The sequence below is a fragment of the Gallus gallus genome, chromosome 4, assembly GCF_016699485.2.
Source record: "Gallus gallus isolate bGalGal1 chromosome 4, bGalGal1.mat.broiler.GRCg7b, whole genome shotgun sequence".
Lineage (NCBI taxonomy): Eukaryota > Metazoa > Chordata > Aves > Galliformes > Phasianidae > Gallus > Gallus gallus.
In genome coordinates, this window is record NC_052535.1 from 75,759,632 (window position 1) to 75,780,958 (window position 21,327).

Sequence of the window (21,327 nt, forward strand, 5' to 3'; positions counted from 1 at the left end):
ACTTAATATTTGTTTCGAGCATGGAAAAGCCAGGAAACTCTGAAGTCACAGTGGTGAAGCACTGGAACGGGTTACCCAGTCCTGGAGACTTTCAAGGTGAGGCTGGATAAGGCCCTGGGCAACCTGATCTAGCTGTGGTGTCCCTGTTCATTGCAGGGGAGTTGGACTACATGGACTTCAGAGGTCCCTTCCAACTACAAGGATTCTATGATTCTATGGTCTTTTATTCTTACTGCTCCTATACACCATGTCATGGTAGGGTTCTGGGACAGGACTGTGTGTAGACTTCTGTGTGAGGCTGCCAGGACCTGTCCTCCTGTCTTGGTCTCGGAGCCATGGCAGGGGCTGAGCTGTGGGCATGGAGTGCCTTCAGTATCAGAAGCATCCATAATCACATTTTGCACCTTGTTTGTGCTCTTTGGTGGTGTAATAGAAGATTTTACTAAGATTTCTTGACATTCTCCATCACAGCACTGTTTGCAGTCTTTGCCAGACTTTAACCATTTGGCATCTTTGTGAGCTGGAGCTTTCCATGCTGGACTTCTCCTTAGTTAAATCTGTTTTGGAAAATCTCAGCAAAAGCAATTCAAACATTTCCAGGCATTAGGCAAGGGGAAAATATATTTGCTTTGACCACACTGAAAAGCTCTGGCAAACCTTGCTCTGAATAGCTGTAGCTTCCCTCCCCCCTCCCTTTGTCCCCATCCTATTGTTTTGGAATAAGGATATGAAATTCGGCAGGGGAGTAACCTTTGTCTTTTAACATTTTTATGGAAGGCATTACATTGGACAAAGTTATAAATCTTTGAGAAAGTTTAATGAAGGCAGGTGGGAGAGTAGAGTTAGATGAGAAAAGAAACAGTGCTATCTATGTTTGGTGCCATTAGGAAACAAAAGCAAAAGAGATATGAAGAGAGAAACAGTTGATGGCGAATGAGACACTATTATTAAACTAGAAAACAGAGGGAATGATAGGATTTGGTATTTTCTAAGCAGAAGACTGGGACTGGGAGTCTTCATTTGCAGAAGAAAAGATCTGGGGAGAGAGATGTCTGCTGTCCTGTCACCAGCAACAGATGCTTTGGGAAAAGACAAATGGGACAAACAAGGAAACAACCAACCACTTTTTACTGATGCATCAGCTCATCCTGAGCTGGAGGTTGCACCTGCAGCGCTGTGTTCAGGCACTGCCAATGCACTCTGCCTCCACTGAGATATGTTTTAAAATTTGTTTATGCTTGTGCCTTCTACAGAGCTCGGCAGCAATGAGTTCTGCAGTTGGTGCACTGAATGAAAAATTACTTCTTACTGAGTGCTAATTTTATTAGGTGTCCTTAGATTTTTTTTAACTTTTTTTTTTTTCCATTTATTCGTTACAGTGATGATTATTATACTGGAAAAGCATTCACAGTCAAGAAAGTCCAGAACTTTTGTGTCTTGTAACCCTCAGTTGTACCCATCTCTAGTTGCCTCTTTTCCAAGCTGAAAGCATGTGGTTGGCCTTTTTATAACTGCATATCATTAAGCCAATATTTCCATGGAATTATCCATAATGGTTCCGAGATTTTTGTGCCGAGTGATAATAGCCAGGGTCCGTTGTGGTTTAGATCTAATTAGGATTGTTTTCCCTCACATGCATTACTTTGCATTCATCAATACCCTCTGCTGTTTTATTGTTTCGTATTTCAAGGCTCTCACAACTCCTTGAATTAATACTGACTATCCAGAGTGGCTCTCTGTGCCTGGCAAACTTTTTCATGTTATTCTCCATCTTCTCTTCAAAGCCCTGAAAGAACACACCTATCATCTCAGGTCTTTGGGAGATCAGTTGGTAGATTTCTCTTTTTGTGAAAGCTGGCCAGTTATTTCTACCCTTTGTTTGCAATCTTTTAATGATTTATTAATCAAGCCTTCAGTTTTCCTTTATTAAAACTTAACAGGCTTTCATAAAGAACTTCAACATTGCCAGTTAGAAACTTGGAGATGCAGTAATTCAATTGGTCTGTGAGACTTCAGTGGGCACCTTTTAGCTTCTATTAAATTCTTCAGTGAATTATCACACAGTGTCTTTTAATTCCTGCTTTCTTCAGTGCCTGGCTTGACCCGCTATTAGGAACAAGTCAGGGAAAGAGTGGAAGAGGCTGTTGTCTGGATAACTCAATAATCTTATTGTGAATAAAACTGAGAAAAAATGTCCCCCAGTTGAGATAGTTAAACACAAAGCTGAACAACTGGTTCCACTCCTAACTGTAAGGTATTGGCACGTGCTGATACCACACAGGTTTTATAGTGTCCAAGACCTTTGCTGGGTTATTGGCTACAAGCTACAACAATTTTACAAGATTCAAGTATTGAATGTTGTGTTGTTCTTCAGGAGTTCCAACTGAAAGTAGACACACACAGAGGTAAATGGGCAGATAAATCTATGCATGTGAGATCCTTCTTTTGAGTATTATTCAAAATTGTGTTATTATTGCTATTATTGGAAAATTGCTTCTTTTCCAGGCAGCAGCAGATCCACTGTCCACTCTGCTACGGAACAATTGCTTGCAAATGATGAGGCTTAAATGTTGGCAAAATAATATCTAAACTCTCAAGACAACTCTGGTGTTTATAAATCAACACCAGCCGTTCCTGTTTATGCAATGCTTTGTAAAAATAAAGGAGTAAAATAGAATCCAATATGACAGCTCATATACCAGGACTCAGCTTTCTGCAAAAACAAACCAGGCCATTAAAAATGTGGGGTTTATTTCGGATTCTAACAGAGCCAAGCGGTCTCAGGATAATAAATGTAACCGTTTCACTAATGCCTTTAGGCATATGGCAACTACTTGGCAAAGAGATTCCTAAAGTTCAGCCATCAGAGATGTTCTCTCCTGTCCCTCTGGAAGAGCATGGAGGAGACCCTCTCATACACAGCACCTGTCAAGCATCTCTTAGTCATATCAGGTTCAAAATCGCCCAAAAAGCCAAATTCTGATTTCTGTCACACAGGTTCTGTCACAGAGTGTGACGAGATTCTGTGAAGTTGCTGGGGTTGCTTTAGTGGAATTGCCCTCAGGACTTAGCCCTCACGTCTCTCTCACGAGCTGGGTGTGTAACTGTTGAAATATTACTCCTTGCATAATTGAAAGCTCTTGGGTTACTTATTTTGGTGATTATTTCTCATGTGTGGATTGACCCAGCTGACACAGTTAGTTGGAGCCAGTTAAGTGGGAAAAAAGGGTAAGATTTAGCCCTCCCACAGTTAGGTGCCTGGCCCCCCAACAAGGACAAACAAGCTGGGAGGTTCCATATGAAGTGTATGCGAAAGCCAGGCCTCTCAGAGCATAGTTTCTAACAACAGATTTGCTAAGCTCACTGTTAAGCTTATGGTGGGGTGGTCTTTAGCAGGGGGGGATTATTTTCTGTTTTGTTGTGAAAGCTCAGCACTTCCCTAGAGCTGGGCCTCACCCAGGCACAGCTTTCCACCCGAACCCCTGAGGATGTGAATCTGAAATTCTCTTCTCAGAAAATGAGCACAGGAGTGAGTGCTATTTTTCCCTTTTAACTTCTGAAAAGGATAATAGGGACTGCGTCATTCCCTCTGCTAGCAGTTTGCACTGGATTGCCACTGGTGAAGCAGAATACCTGGATGTCTCCAATTAAGTGCACACTGGGTCGCATTGCAAAGCAGTCACGGCAGTTGTGAGCTGGATTCGTGTCCAGTTGAACTGAAGGAAGTACTCCAGGAGCACACCCAAAAGCGTCCTACTGCTCTTTAGTATTCGGTCTGTGAGCTTGTTGAAAATAAACCCTTCTCTTCTCCCCTCTCACCCACAAAAATCTGTGTGTTGTGGGCAATGGATCATCACCATCAGCTGATTTGCTCTCATTGGAATTTGCTAATGTGGGTGTGCCTGAAAAGCTTCTATATCAAAAGCTCTTGGTGAGTGTGGATGACGGTGTACTTTATTTGACCCAATCTCATTGCATCTGGCTCCCTACTCTTTTTGGACAGCATACCTGTAAGTTTTACATTCACGAGTTGTTCAAAAGCAGATCTTAAATTTTGTGGCTGCTTGGAAATTGTTCACCTAAGTGTTATATCTTACCATTTATTGTTCATGAACTGTCTGTTACAAATTTCCTGTCTCTGTTCAGCATTGCTGCCCTGGCTTTATGGTTGGTCACCTTTATTCTTAATTTCCTAGGTTTTTTTTAAAGCAAAGAGAAATCCCAGCAGAACTCCCATAATGTGGCAGACTAAGTAGTTGCAGTAGTAGGCTACCATGCTGTTTTTCCTAATCCTTAATTCTGCAGTGTCTTTCTTTATGAGCTACCTCTGTCTCTGCTGGAAATAAATTTAACTTAATCAGAAAATGATTTTTTCTTTTGATGATTGCATTCATCTTGGCAAAATGCCCCTAAATTCATTGTTCACAAACATTTGCATGAACTAAACTTTGGTTGCAGAAATATACAGAAACAAATGAAATTGAGACCAGATTTGTAACCTCAGTAATTTCCTAGAAAAAATTTTTTTACATTATTCAGCCACTACTCCTATTGACTATTGCACTACAGACAACTACCTGTAGATTTGTCATCAGTATGGTGGTAAAACAAGGCATTAAACTGAATAGTTGAGAAGTGGAATATGCTTTCTCTGCCTGAATTTCATGGACCTTGCTTTGATTGAACTGTTCTCAGAATATTTACTGTTCAAATGCCACTTTTATTTCTAAATGGTGTACAGCAGTAATTGTATACAAAAGAGTACCGTAATTTTTGGAGGGAAGAATTTGCTTGATGTTTGTTGAGTGAGTTTAAGTGAATCAAAAGGGCTGGATAAAATAAAAAGTAGTGTTCTGTTAGCAGAAGCTTGGTCCCAGAGGGGAACAGAAGAGCTCACCTATGATGGCCCTCCTACTGAGTTATGTGCAATATCCGGAGGGCAAAGACAAAAAAAATTGTGAGATCTCAACTTTGCTGTTTGGAGATTTTCTGGGGCATGATTTTATAGACTAAACAAAACACATTATTTTGGAACTCTATTTTTAGCTTATTTATTTGCTACTTGGCAGACTCCTAGTCAAGAGGGGATAACCCTGGCCCTAGTGATAAGTTTTAACAACTGCATGTTTATGCACCAGTAGGTATCAGGAGGTCAGTCATAAAAACCTGTCAGTTTGTATTACTTCTCTGACTTCCTATCAAAACATGATGGAAGGAGAGCTGCCATCTTTCTTTTACTAGGATTGGGTGGTTTGCATGAAGTAAACCATTTTTTTTCATGTTGATGGAAAATGTTCTACCTTTGAGAACTGTAGAAAAAAAATTCTCTCTGCTTTGCAGTGAAACAGAGAGACAGTTTTTCAGTGTGAAAGCACTGGAAATGATGCAAGAGAATTACTACTTCTGGTGCTCTGAAATGCTTGTGATGTGTAGCATTGAATTCCGATCAGGTCTCTCCAAAGAAGATCTGTTTGGATATTAATTAGCTGTTAATTTTTAAGTCATACGCAAGAGGGAATACTGGAAATTGCATCGTCTTTAATATGTTCAGGTCACTTTCTTTTGATACCAACGTTGAAATCAAAGAAGCTGTATGAGAAAAAGTGATATCAAAGATGATCACAATTTCTTCTGCTCCAAATGAAAAATCTGCACTCTCTTTAACACCCTGCCTCCAAGTAAGCTTCCATTTTCCTAATATTGATGACCATGAGAATGAACATCTGCAATCACAACAGGAAAGTCACTCAATCATTCTACCCAAAGCAAAGCCAAGCTCTGAAGGATCATGTGATTGGTTTAAGTGTCGTCCTATTAACAAAGAAAAATAATCTGGAATTCCCTTTTTTCCTTTACTTACATTTAAATGCATAGCTACCATTAAGCTAGGTTACAGCTCTCAGGAAAAATAACTCTTTGATATCTACCGACAGGACCTAAGATCTTGGATTTCAAATTATCTTTTAGATAGGAGAAGCTACAGAGTGCAGATCTACAGAAGAAGAATAGAAGAGCTAGTTATTCTGGTCTTGTAGCAAGAGAGCAGATCCTGAAGGCTGTTTAAAATGTTAAGCTGCAGTGTCAAACCGATTACTCCTAGCATTGTGCCATGCAGAGTGGACACTGCTGCATCTCATGTGGCACCTGTTGATGTGTAGTAATTTCATTGGAGGTATTTACAGTAGCAGTAGTCAAAGTGAATAACTTGTATACTTGCTTCTCTTAGTTCATTTTGGGGTAAGTTACTTTGGGGTTTTTCTCTCTCAAACTGACAGAAGAGAGGCCCTAAGTTTTGACCTACTTAGAAGTACAAAAGTACTTTGATAACATCGAAGAAGGTCACCTAGCAAGAGGACAGTTTCTGGGAATGAAAGTCTTTTAAGTAGGAAACAGCAATTCTGAGAGAGTGGTTACTTCGTCCAGTACCACCTTTTCACCTTACATTTCTTAGGAGACGTTTTGTATGCCCAACTGCTATGCTTATTATCACAGGAACACTGTGGAACATGATGTTCCCATTTATGTTTGCAGGGCACTGCTGCTGCTGGTGTGATAGGTTACATATTTCCATATGTGTGAGATTCATCCTGTGTGACTGAAAAAATGCTTCTTCCTTCACATCCCATCCCGAGCACTGGAAACAATTGGTATATATCATCTGACAACCCACAGTATTGCATGTCTGAAGCTCACTGTAGCAGTGCAGTAGAAAATATTCAGCATCTTTGCAGTTTTGAGGCCACTCAGCGGGCAGCTTGGTATCACCTCCTTGGTTGCTACTGATGGGTGTTTGGAGTGTTAGAGGAGGGATGAAGAAAACACTGGCAGACTAATCTTGCCCGTGGTCCCTTCAGATCAAGGGCCATGAGCATTTTCAGTGAAAGACGGTTAAAACTCCTTTGATTGTGTACTGGTTCTGTGAGTCCATTGAGGGTTAGGCCTCAAAGGTCCAGTCAGAAGACGGCCTGGATCCGGCCCCCACCAGATGCCGAGCCTTATTGAGCTAGAACACTTTAGTGAGTCTGAACAAGGAGTTTCTTGCTTAATACAAAGCACATTTGATCTTCTTTACACTCTTCTGTCCTTGGTGATGTGTGCTAGATGCTTCATGGGCTCTGTGTTGACCTGACAGTTTCTGATGGGCCTCTCGCAGCTCTCAGACATCACATGTTGGGGAGGTTATAAAAAGATCTTGTTCGTTCTAGACTGCTCCAGACTTAAAACATGATTTTAAGAGGCAAATATCCTGATCCAGGAGACACTACTGGAGGAGCTAAGAGTATCAACAGAAATGTGAATGCATGCACGTGTGTATCAATGTATCTACTTGTAATAAAAATCTGTTCCAAATCAGAAAGTGGAAGGAGAAAGAAAAAGGAATTTCTTCTGGATCAGACAGGTGATCCTTTGGTGTGTCTCACAGAAATCAGGTGTGAACATCAAACTGATAGTGGAGAAACCTGTGTGGAAAAGGAGAATGCTAAGATTTTTGAACACTGAGCGCACAAACCCAGAACCCTCAGAAGGGTCATATGAGATTTTGATAAGGTCTTTTATTGGAGGGCCTAGATAGATATCCAGCTGTAATTAATTTTAGAGGCTCTCAGTAAAAAGCACATAGAAACATTAGAACGTGTCACAGTGGCTGTCACTGCACTGGTAGAAAGCAAGCTGTGTAGTCTGAATCTGTATGAGGTCCCTTCTAACCTTAACCACGCTGATACTCTCTGATATTCAATGGGTTGGGCTCCTCTAGTTAAGAAGACATTAGCACTGAATCTTTTCTGATTTTTTTTTCTCACTTTCAGATGACAGCTCCTCTGGCAGTTACACATTCCCAGGAATGGGACGGTGCAGTTTCTTGGCTTTGTCAAGGGTACTGCTGTTTTTTCAGGCTGTTTAGCAGTCTGAACACAAATCTTCCCAGAAAAGCTCTGAAATGGTAAATGCTCTGGGTTTACAGCACTCTTGAGAACCACATAATGCTAGAAAAAATAAAAAAATGGGGTTCTGAACACAATTATTACTTATTTTAGCTAGAAATACAGAGTTTTAGCAAACCAGGCCAAAACATGGTTAAAAAATAACATAAAAACAAGCCCCACACTATATGCTTTTGCTAATAAATTAGGATTTAGATCTTTGAAAGTAGATCTGAGCTGCCTGAGAAGTTCATTCTTATACATAGCTGCTTTAAATTATTTCACTCTCCTCTGCAGCAATTCTGTGCATGATTCACCATGTTATGCAAAAACGTTTTCTTTCTTAAAATAGTTCTTTGTGTGTTTGAGCTTTCTCCCAGGTTTCATATTCTTTATGGTTCTAAAATATCAACACTGATATTTTTATTTGGGCTAAGATATGCGCCATGTCTCTAGATCCTGTTCATTGAAGAAACTGGGGAGGAAGGGAATTGGTGTTCCCAAAGCTCTGCTTTCTCTTGTCAGAAGATGCTTTCACCTGGAAGGCAACAAGGGTAAAAATCCACATCAACAATGCTATGTGTCACTCACTAGGCTCTCAGATTAATGTGAAAGTTATAAAAAAGAAAGACATGTTAATTTTCCCTATCACTTATTTTATTGGCTGACGTAAGCACACCAAGAGAGTTCATATCATCAAGGAGATTCAGAAGCTTTCTGTAATCAAGGCTTCCAAATTGTCACATGCTGTCATCCTTTTTTATTCCGTGTAATGACCTATGGTTTTATTCAAATACATTTAAAAAGAATTAGAAAAATAGAGAAGGCCAAACACTGCCTATCAAAAGCTAAGAAATCTCAACTGAATCAGTGCTACTGCTAATCTAACAGGTCCACAAAGTCTGAAGTGATAAGTTGTAGTTCATAGGAGGCTGCTGCTGTGATGAAAAGACGTTTAAAATTTCATCAGATGTTTATAGACCCAGAGGTGAGGACCCACTGTATTATAATAAACAGCACAAACAATTTTTTTTATTATTATAAAGGATTAAACTCTGACCGGTTGTGATCTTTCGACTAAATCACATCAGGTCTCAGCTACAAGGATAACCTTAGGGGGTGATTTCCCTGACACACACAGTTCACACTTGGCATTGCTTACTTAGTTTAAATTTAGATTTATACATTTTTCATATTAAAGAAGTACAGCAGCTAAACTCCACGTTCTCAGTAAATAACTGCTTGTGTTGCTACTAGTTGACTGACAGCAAATGAAATCCTACAAGGTTTTTTATACATTTTGGTGGTAGTGATACAGCTAAGTGGCCTCTTGGTAGGTAAGAGCTTTGTTTGTCTAGGGTTTTAGCATAATCATTAAATCACAGCTTTCTCTAATTGCTTCAGCAACAGCCAAACTCAGTTGGATGGGATTCTACAGCAAATGGAATTCTGTCACATTCAATATTGGTGTTTGCTTTATTAAATAGCGTTTCTCTGGGGACCCACATAGTCTTTTCAGAGTTTTTAATTTGTTACAATATGCAGTAGCTGGCTTCTGAAGGTGTTCACAAACTGCGTTCTCATTATTACTACTGATGCCTTTTTACTTTAAGTGAGGTTGACAAGATAAGATACGCCATTTAGAAGGAAGCTGTACTTACTTTGCTCAGTGCAGTTTTGAAGGAGAGCACTTCTTGGTGTGCATAACTTCTCTTATTTCTTTGAGGTGAAAATTTAAAGTTAATAATTAAAACAAACATACAAAACCACTCTGTTATCTCAGCTCTGAGTTTCCCAACGTGTGCTTCATTCTCTGTGTTTTTCTAAACTAAATATCCAGTAATTCAGCCACCATAACACTGTGGGCAGTTATTGGTTATACTACTCTACAATATTACAACAGCAGTAACAGTAAAAGTTTTCATTCTAAGTATTGTTTTTATCGTAAGCAGGTGAATCAGACATCTCCATTTGAATCAGAGTTTTAGCTTGTAAATGCAAACGCCAATTTAAAGTTCACTGCCCTGCACCAATGCTTCTCAGCACTGAAACTTTGGAACATGCTGGCAATCTGTGACTGCACGGCACTCCCATCTTTATCTGTGCAACTTGCACTCCTGGTTTTTGTTTCTTCGCTAACCAGCTGTGACTGTCACATGCCTGTTGGTGTAATGTGCTTCAGAAGGGTAACGCTACACAACTAAAGCAAGGAGTGACCAAGTGATCCAATGGTAGCAGAAAAGTACGTGAGAAATGGCATTATTTGATTTGTGTTGTCTTGACTAAAGATTTCCGTATATTTCAGGTTTCCAAGACTGTAGGAAGATATATCTGAACAATTCTTCCTCTAGTTTAACTGTATTTCATATAGGAATTTCTAATCCAAAGGCGGGCTAAGATAAAATGCAGGACCTGGGGGCCTTTATTGGCAACTGTGGCTAGCTGGGGAGTGAACTTAGGAAGCCAGGCAAATAATCACATCTTCTTCATTTGAGACATTTCATACTGGCAGAAATCTTTAACCAGTGCTCCAACTTCTGTCTGCCACTCGGAGCTTTTTATACGAAGCAGTGGGAGCCTGGCAGCCTGGAGAGCTTTGAGCGTTACGAGCTAAAAACTTGAACATCATTTATAGGTTTTCATGCCAAGACTCTGAAAACCTAAACAACGTAGATACGGTTGTTTCACCCAGCTTTCCACTTATGTTTTGCCTTTGCTGTGTAAGCTCCCAAAATCTCAGCTAGTTTTCTTCCAGAATTTCAAGTTCTTGGTAGTACGTAGAATAGGATTTGCTTTACCTATCTTTATTCCTGTTAAAGTTACATGGCTGGACTGAACTATTCTTTCTGCTCCCTCTACAGACAGTGAAGAGACAGGTATCTCCAGGAGGCTTTTTGTATGAATTTAGACAACCATCTTGGGGTGAAATGAATCCCAGCCCTGTTGTCACCTTCCAGCTTTGATTTAGCTAACAGCAACAAGTTCAATTTCCATGCTGGGATTTCGAGTGCTGCACAGAATGTTGCAACATCCGATTTTTGAATGGAAAATGGGTGCATAAGTCTTTTAATTAGCCTTGAAAATCTCATCTTAAGGTTTGAATAAGTTTGAATTCATGTACATTTGTACACATATTTCTCTTCCAAACTTTTTTGGTAATTCCCACCAATTCCCACAGTGGTTTTTGCTCAAAGAATATGTACTGTTTATGCAGCAAAGATAGTGTATATTATTAATATGTAACAACACAATTTTTGTGCTTCACAAGAGGTATTTCTTAAATACCCCTTCAGTGTTTTTATTTTTTCTGACTACTTATTGCTAAATTAGGCTTCTGTGCATGAGATTACCTATCCTGGGACATACGATACACTGGATCTTTGCTATTTCATATATCTTCCAAAGAAATAACAGTTCTTTGGTTAGACAGACCTGTCCAACATAGTGATGTGTTCCTACCTCGTTTGCAAAGCTTAATAGGAGGTAATAATCTTTAATTAATTTGACTTACCGGCTAATAAATGCATACATGGATCGCAGTCCAGCAAACCATTTAAGCATATTCTTAATTTTAAAACTCTTTTGTCTGAGTCTCAGCAAGAGTTTTCTTAAAAGTCCTGTAGGCTGTAACACGTGTGTCAATTAAGCGTGTATCTGACCACCTGTATGTCTTTTCAACCCATTTAATCTCAGCTTAGGATAAATTGCAGCACTTCTTAGCCCTGTCACCACCTGATTCTTCTCCAGTAAGATGGAATGTAATGAAGAAGCATGGCTTGTTCTGGGTTTCTCTACCTGATTTGTACAAGAAGGCACAAGAGCTAAATGCAGTATGTTTTCTTAACTCAGATGAAGAGCTATTTCTTACATTTCAAAATATAATCTTCTATACTGGGACCTCTGAAGTCCCAATGTCACATTGCCTGCGGTCATTGAGGAGCTCCAGAGAGATTTCATAGAACAAAGACAGGGAAGAGTCCAGTCAATAGCAGAGGTGCCAAGGCCTTGTCTTTGGTGTGTTCCCATTGTGCATCAATGAAGTATTTAAACATCATCAGTAATAATTTCACTTTCATTGTAGTAACTGATGAAGGCATTTGTGTTCACTAAATTTTAGTGCCATGGGATTTAGTGTAGTTGAGTAGGTAGACCCAGAGAGACTCTTTTACTAATGTTGCTGAGAATATAACTTTTTCATCTGCCCTCCTGACATATGATGTTTGATGTTCTGTAGTCACTGATGGCAATACTAGCTTCTGCCTTTTCATTGGGATATATGGCATAGTAGCTTCCATTTACTCACACAGATGGAAGTAAACAAGGTAAAAAAGAAACCAGGTCAAAATGTCAGCATAAAATAAGAACATTCATATGACTAACAGTAGTACAATAGATAATAGACACACTTAATATTCCATCTCTATAAACCACTCTCAAAGGCTGAAGCTGTGGAGCATTCTTCTGCAGAATAGAGAAGTGTAACTGCAGCTCATTTTTGATAAACACGAAACTCAAGCTTGCGATTTGTCTGCAGTGATTGTGGATGGAGAATGCTACTAAGGAACTAAATTTCTATTCTCAGCCAGCTAGACACATTCACATGTCTATTGAAAAGGGGGCTTAAATTTAAAACGGCTTTGGGAATGCATTTAACATGCAGTATATATACCAAGGCCAAACAGATACAGCACTGGGGGTAGAAGTGTCTATTTCTCTTAACAACTGCACTACAATCATAATTTAGTTGTAATGCCTAGGTTTTTTGTTCATGCAACCAGAATATAGGTCTTGCCTCTAGGGACCAAGTGCAATCTTATCCCATATACTTAAAAAGGATGAAGGGGCATCCTCTGCTAATTATTGATAATATTGCTGTGAAATATCAAGGATGATGCCATGGCAGCAATAGGGAATTGGCAGTAGAATATGTCTTCTTGAGCTCAGCTTCATTGCTTCCCCCCCCCCCCCCTTTTTTTTTTCTTTTTTCTTTCCTATCCATTCTTGTGTGCAGGTTTCAGGAGTAGAAATAATGAATTCAAATTAAAGAAGCAGTGAAATGACATGTAGCATAAATTAACCCTTTCTGCTTTGTCCTGCTTACAGTGTAGTATTAAACTCTGCAATCTGTGTATACGCTGCAGTTGAACAGCAAATCATGCACAGAGTGAATATTTAAGGATTCATTTCTCTTTTATCCACAAGCTGCAGTAAAACTGAAACAATGATAAATAACAAGTTTGAGACTTGGCAGTCTTTTTTGATTCTGTTACTAGACTGAAGCAGATAGCTTGCTGTCTTATCCTTTCCTGGTAACTTAAGTTAGAAAACCTCACTAATTTTAAGGACTCTAATTTTAAGAGGATGTTCAACTTGACATACACGTAGCATCATGTAGATGGAAAATTTGAGTTGCTTGGATGAAATACTATACTATACTATACTATACTATACTATACTATACTATACTATACTTTTAAATGCGTGTAGACTGGTCTTGCCACTTGCCAGCCTAGTAAGCAGTTGCCACAACCACTCTAACAAAAATTGCTACTTCAGGCATACATTAATGACCAAATAAAAAGGAAGAGGACAATCATCCTTCTCAACATAAGGAAAATACTTATTTTCTTCATATCAGTGTCATCGTATTTTGGGTAGTCTGAACCTCTGGTATACTTACCCAGTGTGGACTTGCCATTTTAGAATCTAAGTGAAACTGTCTCAGAGTGGTGTATCTGCAAAGCTGAATTGTACGGCCAGAATCAGTGCAGTGTATTTGTTTTGCTGTAGTGATGCTAATTTCCAGATTCCCAAGTTCAGAAGAAAAGTGCTTGAATCACTTTGCATATTTTGCAAAGCCTCCTCGCTCCCTTTTTTGTGTGTATTTCTCTCATTTTCATCCGGAATCAAATAATTAATGTTTGATTTTCACAGTTCTCCAATAAGAACATAAGCTGTTACTGCTTTGTTTTTTCCTGTGCTTTGTTGCCTCATAGTGTAGCGATATTGCGAGCATTCCAGGCAACAAAAAGAGAATCCTAGATGTAGTATGAATTTCCAGTGAATCTGTAAGAATAGCTTTCTGTTACAAGTCTTTTTTTTCCTGTAATTCTGCTGGATTCTTGAAGTTATTTCGGATTTACATGAGAAGCAGAGACCTTGCCCCCATTTTGCACAGGAGCCAGTCTCTGCGGCAGTGCTGCTGTCTGCTTTTGTTGCAGGACTGTATTCTGTCTTTTCAATAAAACAGAAACTTGGTCTTGTTTCTTTACTGTACAAACCGAGATAAGTTCCAAAGTGGAATGTAAACAATAATTTAATTAATTAATAAGTAATCTGAAGAAACTGATATGTTTTGAGCACTGAGTAGAGTTTTGGCAAAAGCTGCAAGTATGTAATGGAACAGAAAACTACTTATGGCCAAAGCCAAGTCTTAAAATCTTTCTGCCAGTTTTACTACGCATTGTTTGAGAGATGGCGTCCAGCCACACTAGTAACTGAAATAAAAGCAAGCAACACCATTAAAACTGTGAATATGTGTGAAATAACAAATGGAAGTAATAGAGTTGGGCATTCCTGGCTGGGGGAAGGGAGCTGGAGATTCTGTAAGAAAGATCTGGTTAGTTGCAAGATTAATTTAATGCTGTTTAAAATCATAGAATCATAGAATTTCTCAGGTTGGAAAAGACCTTAAAGATCATCGAGTCCAACCGCAACCTAACCATACTACTCTAACAACAACCCTCTGCTAAATCATGTCCCTGAGCACCACATCCAAACCGTTTTTAAACACATCCAGGGATGGTGACTCAACCACCTCCCTGGGGAGCCTATTCCAGTGCTTAACTACCCTTTCTCTAAAGAAGTTTTTATATCCAACCTGAACTTACCCTGGTGCAACTTGAGGCCATTTCCCCTCGTCCTGTCACCTGTCACCAGTGAGAAGAGACCAACCCCGCTCTGCTGTTAGCACCTGTCAGGTACTGGAAGAGAGCAATAAGGTCTCTCCTCAGCCTCCTTTTCTCCAAGCTAAACAGCCCCAGTTCCTTCAGTCACTCCTCGTAGGGCATTAAAACATGCTTTATTTTTAAAATAAGAAAAAAATTACACATTTCAAAAGCAACAGGAGTAGTCCTTATAAACTAGCCTTGGGCAACTGGATTAGACCTCTTTTCTCAGGTGCTCTACAGGGTACTACATACTGTTAGGAAGAATGCCCCAACTGTAAGACAGGTGTGAATCTTCTTGTACCTGCATAATGGTAGATGGCCACTATATGGGTTTATCACCTATGTTCTGTACATGACTAAGGCACTTTCAGCCTGTTCATACTTTTCCCTAGAAAATAATTCAAGACTCAGAATATCAATATTTCACACAGAATTTATATAAATAGCAATAGATAAATAAATAAATAGATAAACCCACCCACCCAAACCTATGCCAAATCATAAAAACATCATTATGAATCATGGGAATAGACCTACAGCTCTCTTCTCAGATGGCAAAATCTGTAAAATTAAGATACACAGATCCCTGTTAATTTGTTACTCCCGTGAAGTTTATGTCAGAACCTTGAATATGCTGGGTAGGCTCAAGGCGAGTCTAATTTAAAGCTAATAGAGAAAGTTACTGGTTTCTTGTATTCTGGCATTCTGTTTTTAATGGTCTGTCAGTGTGCTGTGAGTATAAAAATTAGCGTCAGAATTTTTATGATACTTTATCTTGTGAGTTTCATAATTTGTAATGTCTGTGCAGCTTTTACAGGTGTATTTAATGGCAAATTCTTATCTTGGACTACATTTTAAAAGCTCAAGTGTAGTTTGATTTGCTGGGAATGGGGGGAAGGGTGGAATAATATTCTTTCCTTGGAGAGGCAGCAGTTTCCTTGTGCAGCATTAACTTGAAAGAATATGAGAAGCGTGCACGTTGCCAACAGGCGTGTGGATGTATAGAGTTCTGAAAATAGTAAGTGTCAATAGGGAAGGGTTGCAGGTGCCAGCAGAAAAATGTAAGCTCCCAGGGGAACTATCTCTTTTTATTTTTGCCTTATCCAATGCCAAGCCACAGAGGTTGGTGTTTAAAATTCAGTTCTTCCCTGAAAAAAGTGATTATAGAGAAAAAGTCCCACTTCAGAACAGATGTGCTTCCCAGGTGTATTCAGAATCACATTTATTTATTTTCATGATCATCTTTTTGTATACTCTTTACACCTGTCATATGTTGGGCAACCAAAAGGGATGTGAGGGAGAAACCATAACTCTGCCTGAGACCGGCAGGCAGAGCGGTTCTCCTGGACCAGGACACCCACTTATCTCAGTAACATGGCAGCACTCTGGGGGTCTTTCCCCTCTGCAACAACTGAAGGCTATGGACCTGTAACGAGGTTATGTTGCCTAACCCACAGTGGCAGCGCACCAAGCCGTATCACTTCTTTCACCCTTGTTAGCCATAGAGGAGTGATCAGTCTCCTCTTTACACCAGTCTTTTCACATAGCTGAACACTGTCATCATATTCAACAATAATTGTCCCAGACATGGAAGAGTATTCCAGAAATGGATGGACTTTTCCAGCTGAAGTCTTTCCAGATATGTGCTTGTTAGAGTAGAAGAGAATTATGTCGTAGATGTTTAGCTCATATGCAGGAGCAATGGATTGCTGACGTATTTCCTTTATGATCTGGACCTTTTTCTACTGTTCTGCTTAGCCTTTTATCCCCTATTTCCTATTTGCGCTTTTGTCACTTTGCATTATTGAATTTCATCTTTATTTCCACATCATTTCTACAATTCCAGTTGTGTTCTGCAACGTATCTGCATCCTCTCCTGAGCACGGTTTCACATATTGACTTTTTACACGAACTCTGCCTTCTAAGTCATTAAACGAAAATAAAGGAATTTGGAAAAAAATTCCATAGGCTCCACTTGCCTTATTTTCCAGTTTTAAGACCTATTTTGGTTCAGCAATCGCCATCACAGGCAAGGAGAAAAGCCTCATTTGGCTTTCAGACTCTTAATCATGTAAGAGTGTAAGGTGTAAAGAAGAACCCAGCTTGACTCTCACATCACACAGTGAATATGTGGGACTACTAAATGGAAGGGGGAAAAGAACATCATTGTACTTCAAATCTGATTACTTTTGCCAAGGAAATCAGAGTCAGGAAAAAATATTGAAACCCTGGGACTCCATTTACTTGGAGATCCTATTCAGAGTTGAGCCATGCTTCAAATTACAAATAATACTGAGGGTGGAATCGGGACGAACAATGACAGTTATGGCAGAAGGCATTCACTGCTTGGGTAGCTGGATACATCACTGTGCCTCTTCACTCCTGACCCAACTCTCAGGCTGCCTCTGTCCTTTTCTCTCCTTTGCCCCATTCCTTAAGTTTATTTTAATACAAAATATTTTAAAAGCATTAATTTTTTTTTTTGTTATGTTTAGGCCATTATTTCAATGTTTGAGCGTGTGAGTGCACTACGTGAAAGGAGGTTGCCATGGTAATTTCTCATTATTGTTGAATAGAAAAATAATTACTCTGGCAAAATCCCCCGTAACCTGTCAGAGCATAAGTTAAAGATGCCTGGGGGCAGCCTTGCCTTCACCATCCCCTTTTTGCAAGAAAAAGAGGGTGATTTTATTCCTTTTTTTTTTTTTTTCCTCTAGAATAACTGGATCCTTTTTCAGTTTGGCTGGGGGAGACCTCATTTGTTTTTGTTCACCATTTGGCTGTGAGAGTAGTTGGGCCCACCTGTGATGAGGTGGAGCAGAGAATTAATCAGCAGAGCATATCCAAGCCCAACAGAGAATTTATATATTTTATTAAGATGGTTTTTTTCTTAAGGGTGGGAAGAAGGTTGGTGGTGTATTTTCTGCTTTTTCTTCTTCTTGACATAAACTATGCAAAAACATGAGATAAAGACCTTGGACTGTGTTCAAACTGTGACAGAGTCTGGATATTTCATTTATCCGGGGAGAGAATCCACAGTAATTCAGTCTCCACATTTTTCTAGCCCTCAGACTTCTTGGAAGCAAGCATAAGAGCAAATATGTGGTTTTGAGGTGAGGCACCACAGTCTTCCTGTTCTACTTTTGTTTCCTGTGTGCATTTGAATCATAAGGACGCTTAGGTTTTCACCCTCATATTGCAGGGTATTGCATGAGTAGCTCAGGTAATGCCAAGCTACCAAGATACCAACAGCTTTTCAACAGTAGAGCTGCAACTGTTCTGTGTGCCGTTCATAAAGCCTTTCCTCCCCTCTTGTTTTGCTGATCCTGGTGAAACAATGCTGCAGCCTCTCTTTTGGCAAGTGGCAGAGTGCAGCAGCTAGTAATTACTGCTTGGGCAAGAAGTTTGAAAGGTGTTGTTAATCACCCAAATGCCTTGTTCAACCATTGAAGGCAACAACCACCATTGTGATGTATTGGTATAGGCTTTGAGTGGAATACTGTATTAATATTTGCTATTAATTATTATGTTCCATAACTATTATGTTTTTGCTATGTGTATTACCGCATGTCTAAGTATACACAGGCCATTTAAAATATTGTTTTCACTTCATGTATCACACTGATAAGTAAAGATTTCTCACAACAGTTGCATTTAAGTAACTAGCTGGTATTTAATTAACCTGCAGTAGCATTGTATTTTATATTAAATGCATTGAAGGGGAATGGCTATTACATTTAGTTTCTAAATAACTTTCTTGTCAACTGATGCTGATAATCGGGTTATGTAGCATTACAGAATTAAGTACTGAGGTTTTCTCATGATTAGGACCAAGAATTTGAGAAACGCAGCCCAGAGACAGAGTTTGGGGGCAGGGGGTGGAGTCATAATTGATATATCTGCAACTCATTTATGAAAGTATTTAAGGTTTAAAGAAGAACATGTATTTATGAGAGTGAAAGCTGTCAGTTATTTAGTATGCTGGACAAAATGGAAGACAGCTTATTGTGTAATAAACTAAACATTTCAGCTCTTTCCTTAAATTGACACTCGAACCTTATCTAAGAAAATTAGTTTGAAATACCTCATAGACATCTAAACCCCCAAATTAGGGGGAGACATGCAAACTGTGTGTGATCCTTTGGAATTTCTGCTTTAAAAAGATGAAAATATTTTCATTTTGCCTCCTGTTAAGTGAATGATCTGTTACTTCCTAGGACAGTGACAACCTCTGGTGGGATGCCTTTGCAACTGAATTTTTTGAAGATGATGCAACCTTAACCCTTTCCTTTTGTTTGGAAGATGGACCAAAGCGATACAGTAAGAGATACATTTTTTGTTATCAATTTAAGCCTGAGTTTCTATACACGTTTTATCTGTATAAGACAGATGTAAACTTGGTAATGAAAAGCCACTTGTCTGTATTCGGTGACCATCAAGTTCTGCTAGAGAACTGCATGAGTTGGGATTCCATTTACTCTGTGAAATTCCTCTGAATTTTATTATGGGAAAATAAATTATTTCCTAGTGGAATACGGAAAACATACAATATGATCTTTGTAGTTAAATTAATTTGCTTTGGCTGTGCTTGCATGCTTTGTTAATTCAGTTTCCACAAACATTCAAGTGTTGAATCTTGTGGGTAAAACCGTTCACAGAAGGGGAACTTCGCAGCAATTGTCAGCACTTCTGCTGGAAGGGCTTCTGGATTTAAACAGGGACCAGAAAAATTACCCAAATATGTATCTGTGGTGGTGTAGATAATCATTGTTCCATCAGCTGTGTGGGTCTGTACTGTTTGTACACATTAAAAACCTGCTGTTGTTGGTGTCTGACCAGTCAGAGCCAACCAGCAGAAGTCTAGAATACTCTCAGTCAAGCACTAAATGCAAGCTTGAATAAAACGAAGCAGTGAATAAATCCGATGGCATTGGTATCCATAGACCACGTATTCCGAGCAGGAGAAAAGAGGTAAAATTCATCGAATAAATTGTTTGAAGTGAATAATTCACTCGGCTTTAGCACTAAGCAACAGAGAGATAAGTAAACACTGAGAAACGGCATTGCCAGTTGTTTCACTCCATTCAGAATGACCCCTGCTTCACAGTGACAGCTTGTGCTCTGTGCTTAATGCGCCGAATCTTGCGAGGTTCTTATTTTTCTTGAGAGTCACCGATTGTCAGTGTATCACTCACATACTTCTAATTCCTTTTATCAATTATCTCAGGTATTTATGTGACAACTGTAGAAAAAATAACAGCCTATCTGAATGCACGTTCTGGGGTTACTGCTGACAGAATTACAGTTTCTTGCCTTTCAGAGCAAGTGATAAGTCTGTAAAGGTCCTCAAATTACAGCCTATAGCAACGTTGGTAACAGCTGATCTGTCCTGATTAGGTTGAGTCGACTTGTCAGATATCAGATTTGCTAGTTGTGTTATCAGTCCAGAAGGCACAGATACATCAGCAAAAAAGCAATTAATGTCCAGTTAGATCTGAGGGAGTTCTGTTACTGGAAAACAGTGCTACTTATGAAAGAATTTGTCAAAGAGTAAAATATCCCAGTTGTCGCAAATGCTTGATGATGGTTGTGCTATCTGGAAGTGGGGCAGTTTGGTACAGGGCAGTACTGTGATTCTTAGCACTGCTGCTGATAAACGCAACTGAAAGATTAAATGACTGTGAACACATTTTTTAATGTGACTGGAATGCATTTTCTTCTCCTGGTTTTAATTTCTGACCTCTGCAAAAACGGTTGTTGCATTTGGTGTTGATATTCTCAGTATCTGCAATTAAAGCTTTGCATATAGTGCTCTTTCCATTCATTCACACTTCCTTCGTTAGTAATAATTTATGTAGTTCTGAACCACAAGTATTATTGATTCCGACAGAAGCAGCATTCCAGCTTATTCACAGTATGAAGAATATGCTTGTGTGTTCTCGTTTGGGACCTTCCTGTGCCATAAGAGCAGGCCGTGGGGAAGGCTGCTGAGTACCAGGCCAGCCAAGGCCCTGCTCACACCTCCAGGTGTGCCCAAAGAGGGTGCAGAGTGAATGCTGTGTTTAAGGGTTTCCTTGCACCTGGAAAATTTCATGTCCTGAAATGTGTCTGGGAGCTGAGACCTCTTTGAGCACAAATATGGGCAGATGGTAGCTTCCACCTGCAGCAGGCCCTTGCTTAGCACTGCGGCCTGGTAGTCTCCATTTAGCCAACCAAACCACGCACAGGCTACACCATGAGCATGGAGGGTCTCAGCTCCTCCCAAAATCCCTAATGCCACCTATCAACTTCTCTCCATGAAAATTGCTGGCCAGTAAGTTGTGACCCATGTTATATTTGGTGGGATGTACTGAGCAGCTGCTCCGTGCGTGGGGTTTTGAGTGGGATGAAACAGAAGTGCCTGGTCTGCAGGCCCTCCATCCTCAGTGAGACTTCTGCCTCCTCATGCCAGCACA

The 21,327-nt window shown here is 39.6% G+C and overlaps 1 protein-coding gene across 13 annotated transcripts in view; it reads left to right on the forward strand.

Annotated features, from left to right (window-relative positions):
* LDB2 (LIM domain binding 2) overlaps nt 1–21,327 on the forward strand; it is a 357,319-nt gene that overhangs the window by 202,449 nt on the left and 133,543 nt on the right. For all 13 annotated transcript variants that reach the window (XM_046939902.1, XM_015285735.4, XM_015285728.4 and 10 more), the window contains one exon: nt 19,090–19,192. In XM_046939902.1, coding sequence (XP_046795858.1) covers nt 19,090–19,192 — 103 coding nt within the window. The remainder of the gene's footprint in view (nt 1–19,089; nt 19,193–21,327) is intronic.